This window comes from Rhinolophus ferrumequinum, chromosome 15 (assembly GCF_004115265.2).
Source record: "Rhinolophus ferrumequinum isolate MPI-CBG mRhiFer1 chromosome 15, mRhiFer1_v1.p, whole genome shotgun sequence".
NCBI lineage: Eukaryota > Metazoa > Chordata > Mammalia > Chiroptera > Rhinolophidae > Rhinolophus > Rhinolophus ferrumequinum.
In genome coordinates, this window is record NC_046298.1 from 21,063,546 (window position 1) to 21,080,460 (window position 16,915).

At 39.3% G+C, this 16,915-nt stretch overlaps 1 protein-coding gene and 1 pseudogene across 1 annotated transcript; one reads left to right on the forward strand and one right to left on the reverse strand.

Moving 5' to 3' along the window:
* Positions 1–7,152: 7,152 nt before the first annotated feature.
* TAT (tyrosine aminotransferase) lies at positions 7,153–16,630 on the forward strand. The gene is made up of 12 exons (XM_033129092.1): positions 7,153–7,259; positions 7,894–8,140; positions 8,309–8,413; positions 10,018–10,085; positions 10,961–11,119; positions 11,324–11,462; positions 11,878–11,930; positions 12,772–12,924; positions 13,490–13,618; positions 13,945–14,028; positions 14,994–15,092; positions 15,522–16,630. Exons 2-12 carry the CDS (start codon positions 7,906–7,908, stop codon positions 15,660–15,662), a joined length of 1,365 nt encoding a protein of 454 aa, XP_032984983.1. The 5' UTR covers positions 7,153–7,259; positions 7,894–7,905; the 3' UTR covers positions 15,663–16,630.
* On the reverse strand, positions 12,374–12,503 carry LOC117035651 (uncharacterized; annotated as a pseudogene).
* Positions 16,631–16,915: the final 285 nt, after the last annotated feature.

Genomic DNA, 16,915 nt, shown 5'->3' on the forward strand with positions numbered 1-16,915 from the left:
TATTCTGAACATCAGAATGGCAAGAACCCAGCATTATTTCCCAAGAATCGAGGCTTATTTGTTTGGTGGCTCCCCGTGTAAGTACAAATGACACTCTTGATGAATGCTAAGAATTGGAGGGGGATTGAGGTTTTAGCCATCTACAAATGAGGGAATACTAAGTGCTGACTAAAGAATGACTGCAGTAGGGCGTGGTTTCAATGGTTATGCAAAGCACAAAACAAACAGGATGGTATTATTTGCCACAGTCCATGCAAGAAGTGGCCAGCAGGCACTTCAATAAGCAAACAGATGAAAGTTTTGTTTCTGTTTTAACCTTTAGAGCCTCGACGTGAAGCAAATGACCGTTACATTAAATAGCTCAACTGGTCTTATCTTCTAACCGTGAGAAAAACATCAGACGGAACACAAAGTGAGGAACGCTATATGTCAAAACTGCCAAGGTCGTGAAAAATCAGGAAAGTCTGAGAAACTGTCATAGGTCAGAGGAAACTATCTCAGATCAGATTAGCTTCAGGAGACATCACCACTAAATGTAATGCTATCTGGATAGGATCCTGGAACAGAAAAAGGGTTAGTGGACACACTGGGGATATCCAAATAAAATGCGGAATTTAGTTAATATTAATGGACCAATGTTTATTTTTTAGTCATGACTGAAAATGAATAGATGTTAAAAACAGGGAAAAACTGGGTTGGGGTATGTGGGAACTAGCTGTGCTATTTTTGCAACTTTTCTATAAATCTAAAACTATTCTATAATAAAAAGCTTAAAAAGTTAAAACTTTAAAAGCTCAATCAGTTTCACCCCTCTGTTCTGACAGCCGTCTCTGTGTCTATCTCCTAGGTTTGTGAGGTTTTTGTTTATTTGTGTAAAAATTATTTGAGATAATGAATGGGAACAAACCACAAAGCTCTCTCTATGAATTAAGATGGCATTATAAGTGATCAAAATCCAATCTAGCCTCCTAATCCCTCCTAAATTCCTTACCCCACCTTCTCTACCTACTCAAAGGCTTTGATTTTCCCTCACCTACCATTTCTTCTGCCCTTTCACTTATGTACTATTTATTGCCAACTGGCGAGTAAGTATTAAACATAGATTGTATAAGGCGCTGTGCCAGAGGACACAGAGAAGTACAGTAGCATGTTTGCCCGAAAGTAAGACCTAGCTGGACCATCAGCTCTAATACATCTTTTGGAGCAAAAATTAATATAAGGTCTTATTTTAATATAAGACCGGGTATAATATAATACCAGGTATAATATAATATAATATAATATAATATAATATAATATAATATAATATAATATAATATAATATAATATAATATAATACCGGGTCATATTAATTTTTGCTCCAAAAGACGCATTAGAGCTGATGGTCTGGCTAGGTCTTGTTTTCGGGGAAACACAGTATAAGCGATGCGCTCCCCCCTTGTACATCCTCAGGGAGCTTAGAGTCCACTAGGGGAATTAAAACATCTGAACCCAATTGATGAGAGATCCTTGGTAATGGTTCAGGATGAGCAGTCACAAAGTAACCAATAAGGAAATAAGCAGTAAAGGCAGGTGAATAGTCCATGCTCAATCCACATAATTAATTCCTTAAAGTTATCCCCAGGTGGCTCTCTCTTCATGTTTTTCTTTTCTTCCTTCCTTCCTTCCTTCCTTCCTTCCTTCCTTCCTTCCTTCCTTCCTTCCTTCCTTCCTTCCTCCCTTTCTCCCTTCCTCCCTTCCTCCCTTCCTTCCTTCCCATTGAAGAAAGGACTAGTTTTCAACTCACTTTATCCTCTAAAGAGAGGCAGAGTTACGTAGTGGAATCTGGGACTATATGGCGAGACCGGAACTCCAACTCACCACTCATTACCTGTGTGACCTGTTTGCACCTGTAAGGTGAGCATGAATGAAACAGGCCCTACTCCTAGGATGGATGTGAGGATTATGAGATGATTCAGGCAGAGTGTGTCAAACAGTGGTTGGTAGGGGATAGTTGCCCAGTGAGTGTGAGCTGTTATGCCACTTTGCATGTGTAGAGAAAGAAAAGGTGTGGGAAACAGGTGTATAAAAATGGAGGGCCCAGGGTTTTAGGTAATTAAAAAGCGAGGCTGCAAAAGTTTTATAGTCGTAGGAAAATGTTCATAATATCATGTAAAATGAGACAGAATAGGAAATTTTGATATATAGAGCCTATGGATGTACACCTAGAAAAAAATATATTTCAAAATGTTAATTGCCGGGAAAATGGTTAACAGCGGTTATCTCTGGGTGGTGGGACTATTTAAAAAATAGTTTTCTGTCAGAAAGTGGAACGGTGGTTACCAAGAGCTGGGGAGAAGGGAGAGGGAGAATTAGTGTCTACCAGTTATAGAGTCTCAGTTCTGCAAGATGGAAAAGTTCTTGAGATCTGTTGCACAGCAATGTGAGTGTATGTAATACTCCTGAACTGTACGCTTAAACATAGTAAATTTAATGTTATGTATTGTTTTGCCACGATAAGAAGATACTTTTCTATGGCAACCACAATAGTTTTTTATATAAGAAAAAATTCAATGAAAGGTGTTCTTTGACTTTTAAACGAAAATCTTAACTTTGGCTGGTTGGTGTTGCTTTTTGTGACTATTTCTACAGTTTTTTGAGCATTGACTGCCCTGATGAGTTTACCAGGTGGCAATAAGGCTTCTTAAGTAGAGCAGGGTCCTCTCATTTGTTCCCCATTCCACCCATACTCAGCTCTCTGTTGAGAGAAAACACGAGCTACGGAAGAGGGGTATTACCTAACCTGTGAGCTGCGTCTGTTTTTCCTTCTGACCTAGGTTCAGTTGTCGGCTGCCGAATGAGGCTGAACACAGCCCCTTCACACTCCCTGGGCTCTCCACATTCTGCGTCAGCTGCTCTATTTGCAGACCACCCCCCACAGTCCTGTGCTACTGGCTGTTCTTTGATCTGTAAACCTGAGTCTGAGCCAGCTGGGTTGAGACAGAGGAGGCTGGGCCGGTGATCTCAGAGCAGCTGTTTTGGTGCCTGCCCTGTAGTCACTTTGTAGGCCCAGGTCTCACTTAAAAAAAAAAAAAAAAAAAAGAGTCCCCTTCAAGACAGGTGAGGGATGTGAACAAGTAATTCACAAATCATGAGGAACGAATAAATAGATGAAAAGTGAGCACCCTCGCTAAAATAAAAGGAATAGAAATAACAGCAATACTTGAATACCATTTTCTTTCCTGTCAATCAATTTGGCAAAGATATTTTTTTTCAGAAAATCATTCCCAGCATTTGCAAACAATTACTGACAGGAGGGTTATTGGCCTTTTTGAAAGCAAGCTGGCAATGCGTATCAAGAACTGTAAAAATCTTCATTCTAGAATAGAATGTTCCATAAAAGGTTCAGGAAAATTCAGGAATTTAGTCTAAGGTAACGGTGACATTTCATTTCAAGTAAACAAGGAGAGAGACTTTCATTTCTGACAATATTGAGGTCAGGATGACCTGGAAAATCTTCAGTTACCAAAATATTTAGAAATATTGGATAAAACATAACAAAATGCCTCAGCTCCAAACATACAAAGGGAATGTCCTGGGAGCCAAACAATAAGGAGCCGAAAACCAGAGACAAAGGTGAGCTGACCCCACTGCTGCCCTGGATTATTTGAACAAGCTGTGACTCCTGTTTTAATGTCCAGGTGGGGACAGGGTTCCAAGCCTGTGTGGGTGTGTGGGAGAATTGAACTTGAGTCTCATGTGTAGGTGGGATCTTTGAAAGTCTCAACCTTGAGTGGCAGAAATCAATCACAATAGCTTCTACAATAAAATTCCATTTGCTTCACTAAACTCTTGCTAAGTCCAATATCAAGAAGGATCTTAACCTCTGAGATTCTGTCCACCTAGAGAACCCCTGCGAAACACTCAGCTGATTCCCATGTTACCCCTCAAGTTGGATATGTTGTCTTGACAGGTAATCTGAACTCCCAGAGGTTGTCAAAATCAGACATATTTGTATGTTTCTTCTTCCTTATAGCCTATCCGTTGATCAATTTGGCAGGTCTGTCAGTATTTGAAATGTGATTCTACTTCTAGGAAATTATCCCACAAATTACAGGATACTTATAAAAATGTCCAATCATAAATAACAATTGTGTTCAATATGCTTTATTTGTAATAGAAAAAAAAATTGGAAGTTGTCCATGTCCAAAGGAGAAGCATGGTTAAACAAACACGGCCATTAAAAGGAATGAAGTTGAGCTTAGTGTGTAAAAATGGAAAGAATGTCCACAGAACATATTTTTAAGATTTTTTTAAAAAGTAAGCTATAGAACAGCATTGTCCAATAGAAACAGAATACAAACCAGAGTAATTTTAAATTTTCTAGTACAGATATTTTAAGTTCACCTATTCCATACTTAAATAGAAATAGGTGAACTTAAGTTTAATAATATACTTTATTTCACCCAATATATCCAGAATTTTATTTAAATATGTAATCAACATAAAATAATTGATAAAATGTTTTACATTATTTTTATATGTCTTCAAAACCGAATGTGTGTTTTACACCAACATATATCTCAATTGAGACAAACTACAAATTGAGACAAACCACATTTCAAGGATTCAATAGCCACTTATGACTGTGGCTATAATAAGGGACAATGCAGCTGTAGAACAAGTGTGTGTGTGTGTGTGTGTGTGTGTGTGTGTGTGTGTGTGAGTGTTTAAACTATATAAGTATTGTATAGACATAGAGAAACACTTGGAAAGATACACAAGAAATGGCTAAAGTGACTCTCTGTGGAGTGGGATTTTGAGAAAAGAAGGTATTCAGGGTTTAGTTTATAAACACCTATATTTCAATTTATTATATGAGGCTATATTATACTTTAATTACTAAAAAACTAAAAGTAAAAGAAAAATGTTTATTCTCTTCAATGCAGTAAATCAGTGTATAGAAAAAATTTATCTTAAGGAAATATTCATGGTCTAATTTTAAAATTCACAAAGCAAAACTATCCAAGTGACTTGAAATATATAGTCACACAAAAACTTGTATACAAATGTCAATAACAGCGTCATTTGTAATAGCCAAAAAGTGTACACCACCCAGCTGGTGAATGGGTAAGCAAATGCGGCGTATCTCTACAGTGGAATATTAATCAGCCATAAAAAGGAATGAAGTACTGATACAAGCACAACTTGGATGAACCTTGAAAACCTTTGCTAGGTGACAGAAGTCAGGTACACAAGGCCATGTAGTGTATGAATCTATATGAAATGTCAGGAATAGGTAAATCCATAGAGATAGAAAGTAGATTGTGGTGCTGGAGGCTGAGCGGGAGTGGGGAGAGGCTACTTATATGAAAATGTTTTGGAATTCGATAGTGGTGATGGCCGCACAACATTGTGAGTGTACTGAAAACCCCTGAATCTTCCCCTTCGAAAATGGTGAATTTTTTGTTATGTGAATTTTATCTCACTTTAAAAAATACATTAAAGAACAAGATCCCAACTTTATGGGGGGAAAATAAGACTAATGTGTTAAGAGTGGTGGTGGGGTTATAAAAGCTTTTTAATTTTTTTCTGATTTTCTCCGCACACATGTGTTATATTTAAAATGGAGGGTGGTGGAATAAAAGCATTTCGAAAAGGATGGTCTTCTCTCGACAAAATCTACGTGCTTTGGAAACAATACCATGTTCTCACTCCTTTGGCTACTACACACAGGGAAACCCTGTCCATCCTGTGAAGTATACTCTTACCTATAGAATGTTTAACTGCATTTACTAAAACAAACAAGCCACTTGCCTCCTGCCATAGGGTGCCAAATGGCAGAGTTGACTTAAGACTTTCCTTTTCTGTGTCTTTGGATGTTGTAGAGACAGGGCTGTGTATTTGCCTTTTGAAACAGAGCTGCCCTGATTATCTAGCTCAGGGCTCAGGGCTCCAGCTTCAGGACTAAACTCCCTTTGCCCTGGCTGGCCTCTTGCCCTTGCCTAGTGCTTCTGCCGCTCCACTGGTAAGATGAGGTAGTAAATGCTTGACAGGAATGGGGAAGAGAATGAATTATATAAATTCTTCAAAGCCCTAAGAGACGAAAGGTCCAGAAAAACAAAAGGTTATTCAATCCCATTGGAGACTCAAATCACAAAAAGTAGATGGAGAAGAAAGAATTTATGTAACAACTCTTCCTCTCCCAATAAATAAACAAATAGGATCTGTGCCACGGGTCACCAAGGTTTCTCTTAACCCTTGAATGGGTAGCATTTTTTTTGTAGGCTCACGGGAATGCTGAGATCTCTGCTATGCTTACTTAGCGATGTTGTTTGTGTAGATCTCACCTGATAGCTTACGAGTAACTCCATAGCAGGTAAATGAAGGAAAATTAACAGTGTAAGGATAAAATTGCACAGGTTTTCGTTACCTACAAGACCCTGTACTTTTAAGATATTTGTTGAGTGGGCCTTAATTTACTTTTAGCTGCCCAGTTTGTTCTGACTGGACTAGAAATTTGGGGACTGACAGGGAAAGGAGTCCAAGGTGTAGGAAGTAAATAAACATGTTGTGGAACAAGTTGTAGAGTATGATCCCATCTGTGTTTTGAAAATTTATATGTATGTATGTATGTATGTAGCTATCTTCTATCTATTTTTATCAATCATCTAAGTATCTATCTAGCTATCTATCTATTATTATATATCTATGTATCTACCTACCTATCTACCTACCTACCTTTCGTCTATCTTGGTGAATGGGTAGAAAGCCCAAATTATTACCACTGCTTACCCCTGAGAGTGAGAATGGAGTATACAGACAGCAAAGTGCAAGGAAGGACTCCCACTTTTTACCTCGCACATTTCTGGACTGTTAAAATTTTAATAGGTTGTTTTGTGATGAAAAAAATAATAAAAATTACCAACTGTAATCCTAATTACCCCTCTGACAGTCCTCTCCAACATCTCACAAAGTGCCCAGAAAGAGTTAACACAGAGAATTCCAGATGTTTGAGGTGAGGACAAATTCCTGATTTGGCCAATGGGGGTGGGGTTAGGAGTGAGAAGAAGCAAAAAGTGAGAGGGGAGGAAAGAAGAGGGTTGGCTGCCCAATTCTAATTCCAACCAATAGCACAAAAGTTTTAGGCCCAACGCCCATTTGTGCAGACTATTTCAGGAGTCAGGAATTGCATCTGAGTTCATTGTCACTTGTCAAAGAAGAACTACGACAGCTTTCTTGTTTGGCATCTTTGAGGTTCCTTCTCCTTTACTTGGAAGGTAAAATCTCAAGCCTCAGCTAATATGGTGGTAGGGATTGGGATGTATGCTTTTATTCTTTGGACTGGGGGTGTATTGACTTCTTTACCCACAGGGCAGAAAGATGCTTATGGGATAGGGCTTTATTTTTTACAAACGATAATATTAACACTAAATTTCTAACAACATGGAATGATTTTTCCCGGTTCTTGTTTGCAGAAGGCAATTTACAGTCTGTTGAAGTGTTAGGGACAGTCTTTCTTGGATTTCTCTTGCATGGGAAAGAGAAAACATATATGTTTTGATTGTTTAATAATTTTCATGTCATTTCCCCTCAGTTTCACTGAGAGCACGGTTAAACTTTTATGTGATTTTAGGGTTGAACTTGGCAAATATCATAGTAAATAAGTATTCAACAGAATGCTCCCTACTAACACTATAGAATGGGTTCTTGCTTCATTTTCCATCTCAGCAAAAAGTCTTAAAACTCCCCTCATTCTTAACAAAGCTACTTTACATGCGAAAGCAGCAAAACAAAGAAAAAAGTTTGGAAAGAGGCGTCCATGAAATCACTCCGATGTTTAGGTCCAAGAATAGCTATTCGGGATGGTGCTCTGTTCTTTGTGTCACAGGAACTTCCTTCTTTTCCCCACAGACTCTGTTAGTGATGGACCCGTACATGATCCAGATGAACGGCAACAGCAACCTCCCCTCCGTTCTGGATGTTCATGTTAACATCGGTGGGAAAAACTCCAAGCAGGAAAAAGGGAAAGGCAGGAAGGCCAGGTGGTCTGTGAGGCCCTCGGACATGGCCAACAATACTTTCAATCCCATCCGGACCATCGTGGACAACATGAAGGTGAAGCCAAACCCAGACAAAACCATGATTGCTCTGTCAATTGGTGAGTTGGGGACACTGGACTGGGGCGGTCATTGTACCCCTCACCCACATCCTCACGGGCTGGTTGGAAAAGATGGGAGTAGAGGATGAGTCTGAGCACTGGATGTGGAAGACTAACATCTGGATGGCTCTTCTTTTCTTTTTCTTTCCTAATTTCTCCCATGAAAAGGGGACCCTACTGTGTTTGGAAACCTGCCTACAGACCCGGAAGTTACCCAAGCAATGAAAGATGCCCTGGACTCCGGAAAGTATAATGGCTATGCTCCTTCCATTGGTAAGCTCCTCCTGAGACTGTCTGGTGGCTTCTAAATCTTGAATGCTCTTCCAAGAGGAATAAATTTCTAGCAATTCTCCTTGCTTTCCTGATGTGTAGTTCCTAAGGAGAGGCTAAGATAAAATGGCCATTTGGATTTGAGGAAAGGTGTCTTAGGATGCTTAAACAAAAGATTTAAGGTCCAACTTCTTTGGCATACCCACATCTGCCTTTTAAGCTCCCATCACCTACTTATTTCTAAATTAATGCTCCTATCCTATCGTTACTAATTATCAAATGAAGGCCTTGAATTGGGCTGCCGCTGCTTGTTTACTGAGTCCTCTAGGTCCTAAATTAATTTACATATTACCCTATGTAAATAGTTCTTTGTCTTTATTTATCCTTCTCTGTGTATTCAAGGCTTATCTTAATTATGGTCCTGATCTCTGCTCACAGTGAAACTGTACTTGTTCCAAATTAAAGAGGAAAAAAAACCACCACCATCACCAACAAAGAATGGGCTCTTTAATTGAAGGATAGAAGGCTGTTTCTGACAGAAAGAAATTATTCTTATTTAGGTTTAACTTTCTCCATCTGGTAAACATTTCTTCCCTAAACATTTTGGTAAAATAAGTGATTCCTTGATTTTGTTTTAGTGTTGCACATTTTTCTCTTGTGCATAGGTGTACATGAAAACATATTCTTAATGCAGAATAAAAATTCGGTTTCATGCTAAAATAGAATTTTAAAAACACTTCAAAGAGGTTATCAGGGACATGATTTTTAGGTTGATTATTTACATTTTATAAAGTCTCATACAACAAAAATAAAAGCAGTAAGACTAAAAGTTAGGTTATAAAAAAAGTTTATGATGGCTTTTACAACCAAAGTATTAGAGAATTGATTTAACCTGAAAAACCAAAATCAAGTCTCTTAAATATTAAAAAAATAAATAACACTCATGCCAAAGCAAACACAGACAATCCACTGTATATTTAGGGAACGACTCTTCCTTATTAGTAATTCAGGAAGTGCTGATTCACATAACTTCAAGAGACTCCTCTACCTATTAAGTTAACAGACATCATGAAATATTGCCTCTGGCCTTGCTAACTAAAGACAATGTTTTTGAAGAGCAGTTTTGCAAAAATGATCATTTGCATGAAACTATGTATCCTTCAAATTTGTAAGCCAACATTTGAATTTAGAAAGAAAAATTTGTAACAAAACACTAATAGGTATTTAATATGAAAACCTTAAAATGGACCCAATGCACTAAATTCATTGATTACAACTTTTCAAAGATATGGTTCCTGGAAGGGATTTGGGAATAATCTAAATTCTGTATTTTATGGAGAATAAACACAGAATCCCAGGAACCAAGGTGGCGCAGTGTTTTATAGTTTGGGGAGCTCTTCTTTTGTTATTATTTATACATTTGTGCTTATTATAAAATTATCCAATGTAAAGTTAATCTCCTTTATTGACAGCAGCTGAGAGCTAATCTGAATAATATGTGCTCTGAGCAGGGACTAAAGGAAGCTGGAAGCCCTGTGACTCTATAGCCTAGCTGTCAGTTGTGGGATGAAAACTTCCAGCTTCCTCCTTCTGCTCCTTTCTTTCAGGTTACCTATCCAGTCGGGAAGAGATTGCTTCTTATTACCACTGTCCTGAGGCACCCCTGGAGGCTAAGGTGAGCCTTAGACAAGGTACCAGCTCAAAAGCAATACTGGGCAAACAATACCCTTTTCCTTATTTCTGTCCTACAAGGAATAAGGGTTTCACGAAGAACAAAAGCTGAGGCTAACTTCCCTGTCGCAATTTGAGGACTTCCTGGATAGTGAGGCTACCCATCAGTAATTATATTTCATGTCATTACAGTAAGATGATGATGTGGGCATTCAGCTTATATGGTGTCTGTCTTAAGGAGGCTCAAAGAACTCAGAGGTCACCCTATATTTGATTCTCTGCAAAAGATCATTGGAAAACAATAATTCATAAACACCGAATAATTCATTGTTTTTATTTTATCAATAGGGTCTTTTAAAAATTTATAGCTTCCCTCATTCACCTTGAGGTCACTCAGAGAGGAAGATAGAGGTACCGTGACATAGTGAATTGACAGCAGTGCCAAATTTAAATGCTACCTTCGCCTCTCTTGTCTGCTGTGTGCGGTCGATATTTCTTAACATAAGAGGTGCCCTTCGTCCGTATTTCAGAGAAGAGTCAGGCTTCAAATCTCTAGGTCAAAAGTAAATAAACAACCAGGCAAAAAACCCAAGGTGATAATGATCCCTCATGGAAGTTGGCTGCATCACAGCTGACTTATCCTTTGTTTAAGTGATTGTTTATTTCTCTTACGTGGCTAATATTTTCAACAACTTTTAGATATTGATATATAGAAATACATTAATTTCTTTTATTTTTGGCTTAGTATAGTCCCTACTACTTTAGTTAGAACTCATAAAAGTAAGTTTATTTTTGCTCCCTCTCACTCATCTGATAATCTCTTTTCTCCTATTGCTGTTGGAACTCCTAATAAAATGAATCTTTTTTTTTCCTTCACAGGATGTCATTCTGACAAGTGGCTGCAGTCAGGCTATTGAACTTTGTTTAGCTGTGTTGGCCAACCCAGGGCAAAACATCCTAGTTCCAAGACCCGGCTTTTCTCTATATAGGACTTTGGCTGAATCTATGGGGATTGAGGTTAAACTCTACAACTTATTGGTAAATGACTTTTTAATTTTAGATACAAGTGCTCAATTACTACTTCTTAAAAATACATGAGGATTATCTTAGCAGAGAAGGATTTGGAATGGGTGGTCAAGACCACAAACAAATTTTATTATTTACATTACACTGTTGAATTAAGGAAGTAGTCCATCTAAATTTTTCAGAATCATCTTAGTTTCACCGTTTCTTCCTCCCCAGCCAGAGAAGTCTTGGGAAATTGACCTGAAACAATTAGAATCTCTGATTGATGAAAAGACAGCTTGTCTCATTGTCAACAACCCATCAAATCCCTGTGGGTCAGTGTTTAGTAAAAATCATCTCCAGAAGATTCTGGCCGGTAAGTCCAGCAGACTTCACTTGACAGGGGAAGAGATGGGGATGGAATCCTTTAACCGTTTTCTGGAATGAGAAGAGTCCGTCACTAAGTTCCAAACTTAGAATGGAGGTGGGGAATCTCCACTGGGGTCTCTAGTGAATAGTGTGCCACTAGAATGGTAAGACTTGCTTCAAAGAATAAGACAAAGAGGAAATACTTGCCTCTTCATCACTCCCATCAGGCAGAAGAGAGGGTTTGAAATATCTAGTTCATTAAGGCCTTATACCCTGGAAGAGTATAATTAGAATTTAGAGTTCTTAAAGAGGAAGACAAACCCCAAAAACATGAAATGCAAAGTACAGTAAGCCCAGGTGAATGTTAAGTGCAAAGGCAATTCACGTTAAAAATGATTTCAGCATGTTTCTCTTGTTTTCAGTGGCTGCAAGGCAGTGTGTCCCCATCTTAGCTGATGAGATCTATGGAGACATGGTGAGTCTTGGGCAGGACATCTCACTGCAATAATCTCAATTCCAAATTATTTCATGGGACCTTTAGAGGTGGCATCTAAATAATCAGAAGCGACTCCTGATCATCTCAGGACAGCAAGTCAATATCCCTGCATTCTTCACAACTGTATGGCTGTACAGCTACTCAGCCAGTTTCTGAAATCCAAAAAGCTATGAAAATCTGAAGATTTTTGGAATTCACTCAGTGGCAATACCTGACTTGGCCTGATACAAAGATATATGTAGATTTCTATTTTTCTCACTTACGGATCTTTCTAAGAGTGTAGGGGAAGGGGCAGAAACGGTAATCTGCTTGATTAGGAGTGGTGTCCCAGAGAGCTCTGGGGGTGTTATATAATATGTGGTCCATGTGCTACGTAACCTTTCTAAAATCCAAATAATTCTGCAACATATTTGGCCCAGGGATTTCAAATAAGTGATTGTGGACCCATATTTTATTTTTAAATTTATAACTCCAAGGCAGTCGTACATTCTCCACAGAAAATCTTTAGTAAAAGGCGAAAGATTTATACAATTTGAAAAGAAACCAGAGTATAGTCGTACACTCTCTAGAGCTGGCTTCAAGGGGTTGTACGTGTTACAGGGCTAGGGTCAGTTTCCTCATTTTAGGCTCCCTTTAATCCAGACCAGACACAGGTTAAATGTCTTTGGATAGTCCCCCTTGAAGCCTCTTGGGATCCCACTTATGCTTCAGTGTAGGGATGGGCCCCTAACTTTGAGGATATGAGGAAAAGGGTAGGAGGCCTGGGATTTGGAAGACAGTAAGCAAGAAGACAACTACAGCAAGCTCCTCTTCTCCTCAGGTGTTTTCAGATTCCAAATTTGAGCCTCTGGCCACCCTCAGCAGCAACGTCCCCATCCTTTCCTGTGGAGGGCTGGCCAAGCGCTGGCTGGTTCCCGGCTGGAGATTGGGCTGGATCCTCATCCATGACCGAAAAGATATTTTTGGCAATGAGGTGAGAGCAATGTGGTATGTCTAATTTGGGATAGCTATTTATTTCACGTGCACCGTGGTTAGGAGGTGTTTTCTTTTCCCATCTTTCGTCTTGGCCCTGTCATTCTGGGTGCCTAGAAAGATGCTAGATAAAGATGGTATTACTTCCTCTGAAAACTCCGTTTTCCTCCACCTGGCTCTGTGAAGAACTTCCAATGTTAGGACCACAAAAAAAGGAAACAATATCAGTAATACACATAATAGTGTTTGTAGGCATACAATGTGCCAGTGCTTTATATACATTATTTTAATTTAATCCTCCCAACAACCACCTGGGGCCAGTATCATTATTATCTCCATTTTATAGCTGAGAAAACTGAGGTACAGAGAAAGGTGTATAATTTGCCGAGAATCACACAGCAGGTGCGGAGCAGAGCTAGCCTACATACGCAGGGTCTAAGAATGCCACTAGGCACTGCCACTTTTCCAGAGATTTAAAAACTGATAGAAAGAATGGTCAGAACAACAGTTCCCAAAGCCGGATGCTTAATGGAGGCTAAATAATGTGTTTGCTGGGGGGCTTTTAGATCCGAGATGGACTGGTAAAGCTGAGTCAGCGGATCCTGGGACCCTGCACCATTGTCCAGGGAGCTCTGAAAAGCATCCTGCATCGCACCCCTCAAGAGTTCTACCACAACACTCTAAGCTTCCTCAAGGTAAGCGCAGCCTGTGGCTTTCCACTTGGGGATTCAGGGAACGCCACCAGTGGAATTAAGAATAATGGCTCCTCACTTCTGGAACAATGTTCCATGATGGTGCTTCCAAATCAGGAGGTGGCATTAGTGCAGTATCCACCCATACATTTTTCTAACTTCTGGCAGTTCACTCTGCTCCTGGCCAAAAGCTTTATGTGGCAGGTTCATTCCTTATGCCAGTAGGGAAAACTTAGGTTCCCCACCTTTGACGTAGGCTCTCCTTTTAATAACTTGTTTTTTACTTTTAGTTAACTTTTAATCCTTGATGTCTCTGCCTCCTCTTGTAGTCCAATGCGGATCTGTGCTATGGGGCATTGGCTGCCATCCCTGGACTCCGGCCAGTCCGCCCGTCTGGGGCCATGTACCTCATGGTAAGAATGTGGGGCAGGCACTTCCGATAAGGCAAAGGAAAGCTAGACTGCAGGGCTCACAAAGAGCTAGGCTCCTGAGCCAGTCAGTTAAAGAATTACCTTGACCTTGTTCTGAAGTGTTCTGCTGACATGATGTAAGCTTAGTGTTAACAAACAAACACTCTTAAAATGAATTAATTCCTTAATACAGGGACTCATTTTATATGTACACACAGGGAAGAATTAAGACGCAAATAAGAGGCTTTCACCATTGTAGTTCTCAAGTGGGAATGATACTGGTTCCCTTAGGGTATTTGTGAATGTATGGGAATTTTGTTTATTTCAGAATAACTGGGGGTAAAGTGGAGGGTGGGGAGAGTGCTGTTGGCATTTTATGGGCCAAGCATGCTAAATATCTTGCAATGGGTGGGATAGTTCCATGAATCAAGGCCCAAATGCTACCATGTTACCCTGAAAATAAGACCTAGCCGGACAATCATCTCCAATGCGTCTTTTGGAGCAAAAATTAATATAAGACCTGGTATTATATTATATTATATTATATTATATTATATTATATTATATTATATTATAAAGACCCGGTCTTATATTGTAGTAAAATAAGACAAGGTCTTATATTAATTTTTGCTCCAAAAGACTCATTAGAGCTGATTGTCTGGGTAGGTCTTATTTTTGGGGAAACATGGTAATAGTGCCTTTTTTGAGAAACACTGGCATTCTATTTCCAACTTTTATTTATCAGAATCCAGAAAGGAAACTTTCAATAAACTAAAATATTAATATAAATATTTTCTTTCTTCCCTACGAAAAATTCCGTAAGGGCTAGTACTTATTTATCAAATTAATTTTTAGTTGTAGAGTTCCAAGATCGTTTTTATAGCAGTCCTTACTTCAGTTTCTGGCATAGGGAGTTGACCTGTTTTTCCTCCTTCTGATAAGTTTGCCTCTCTCTCTTACTGGTATAGGTTGAAATTGAGATGGAACATTTCCCAGAATTTGAGAATGATGTGGAGTTCACGGAACGGTTAGTTGCCGAGCAATCTGTCCACTGCCTCCCGGCAACGGTGAGTTCTTACATCCCTCTCAGGACATTCTCAACAGTTTCAAGAGTCTCAGAAGCTGTCCCACAGCTGGTCTTTCTTTAGCCTTTTTCTCCCCCAACAAAGTGTGTTCTTATTTGATAGGATTCAAACTGACGTGTCTCATGGCCTTTAATTAAAATTTGTTTCTCCTCCTCATTATGCCATTCTGTACCAGGCAGAAAAAGTGTGGCCGGACCTTCTAGGTGTGGGGAAATCAAGCTTGTCACACGAGTCCCTTTTAAAATGACTTAACTCAGTTACTACCTTAGCACCCCGGTACTGGAACTAAGAGAATTGATAGCCCTGAGTAAATGGTGTCACTGCTTCCTGCTGAGGAGGGCCCTGGCCATTTTCGGGTGGTCCAGTACCAGATACAGTTGCTCTGAGAATAACAGGCACTTATTTTTGCAGTGCTTCGAGTACCCGAATTTCTTCCGAGTGGTCATCACAGTCCCCGAAGTGATGATGCTGGAGGCCTGCAGCCGGATCCAGGAGTTCTGTGAGAAGCACTACCACTGTGCTGAGGGGAGTCAGGAGGAGTGCGACAAATAGGCCTGAGTCCATGCGCCAGGAGGGCTGGCCTGCACCCTGCTGCTCCTCAAGGCTTCAGGCGCCCCTCCTGGGAGAGCGGCCTCAGAAACATAGCGAGGGTTCACAATTGTCCCTGCTTTTCCCCAGCCAAGTCCATAATGCTGAGCTTAGATCATGTCAGGGGAACAATTGAGAACAAGGTCAAGGTAATTCTTTGACACACTCTGAATCCTGGATTTTCCTCTCACTCTGCTCTGTGGGAGTGACTTACTAATTCATTAATTTGTACCCCTCCCAGATGACTTCCTCCTTTCTGTTTGCCTGAGAGTACCAGGTGAACAAAGTTTACCAGAAAAAGAGACAGTTGAGACAAGAAAATTAAGAGCTCAGGATGAGAGAAACAAAAGATTGAGAGAACTTGTGCTCCCAACCATGTCCTCATACTATAAGGACACACACTCTCTAGCCAGATCTGAAACCCGACTCTGCTACTGCCTCACTTCCAGGTATACCTCACTGTATGCAACCAAGCTATAATGAAAGAAGTTGGGGACACATGTATTTGGTTAATTATATTCTAAATGCATAGGAAAATTTGTTAATTTGAAGGATCCCTTATAAAAATCCTGTAGTTGATTTTTATTTTTTGGTGAAGAATTATTTTGTGATGCAAATAAATATCCTTTAATTGATTGTCTTTCTAAGTTTAGATATGGTGTATCAAGCTATCTTAAAATGTAACTAAAAAAAGGAGAATTTATAGGACCTTCCAGAAACACTGCTCTGTAAGGGCCACAAATATTCTCACTTGTCATTGTTATAGAATCATTATTACTTTTGCTGTAATGTTATTATTGATATATATATTTTATATTATCTTTTCATATGTTTTCTAAGAAACATTTATATTGATAAGATCCTTTGTTTTGCCAAAGGCATAAATTATTGTTTTTCTTTTTTTTAAAAAATAAATTTTACTAAGTATGCTCTTCTGTGATGTGTTTTTCCTCAGCTGTGGGGAATGTCTATCCCCAGGTGCTGCTCATTGCTCAATCTGATTGATACCTTACCCACTAGGTTTCATTTACTTCTTTGTAGATGTACTGATGTTTGGAATTACTTAAGAAACACTATTCCTAAAATATCTTATTTGGGAGCTCAACTTCCCACTAGGTTTCATTTACTTCTTTGTAGATGTACTGATGTTTGGAATTACTTAAGAAACACTATTCCTAAAATATCTTATTTGGGAGCTCAACTTCCCACTAGGTTTC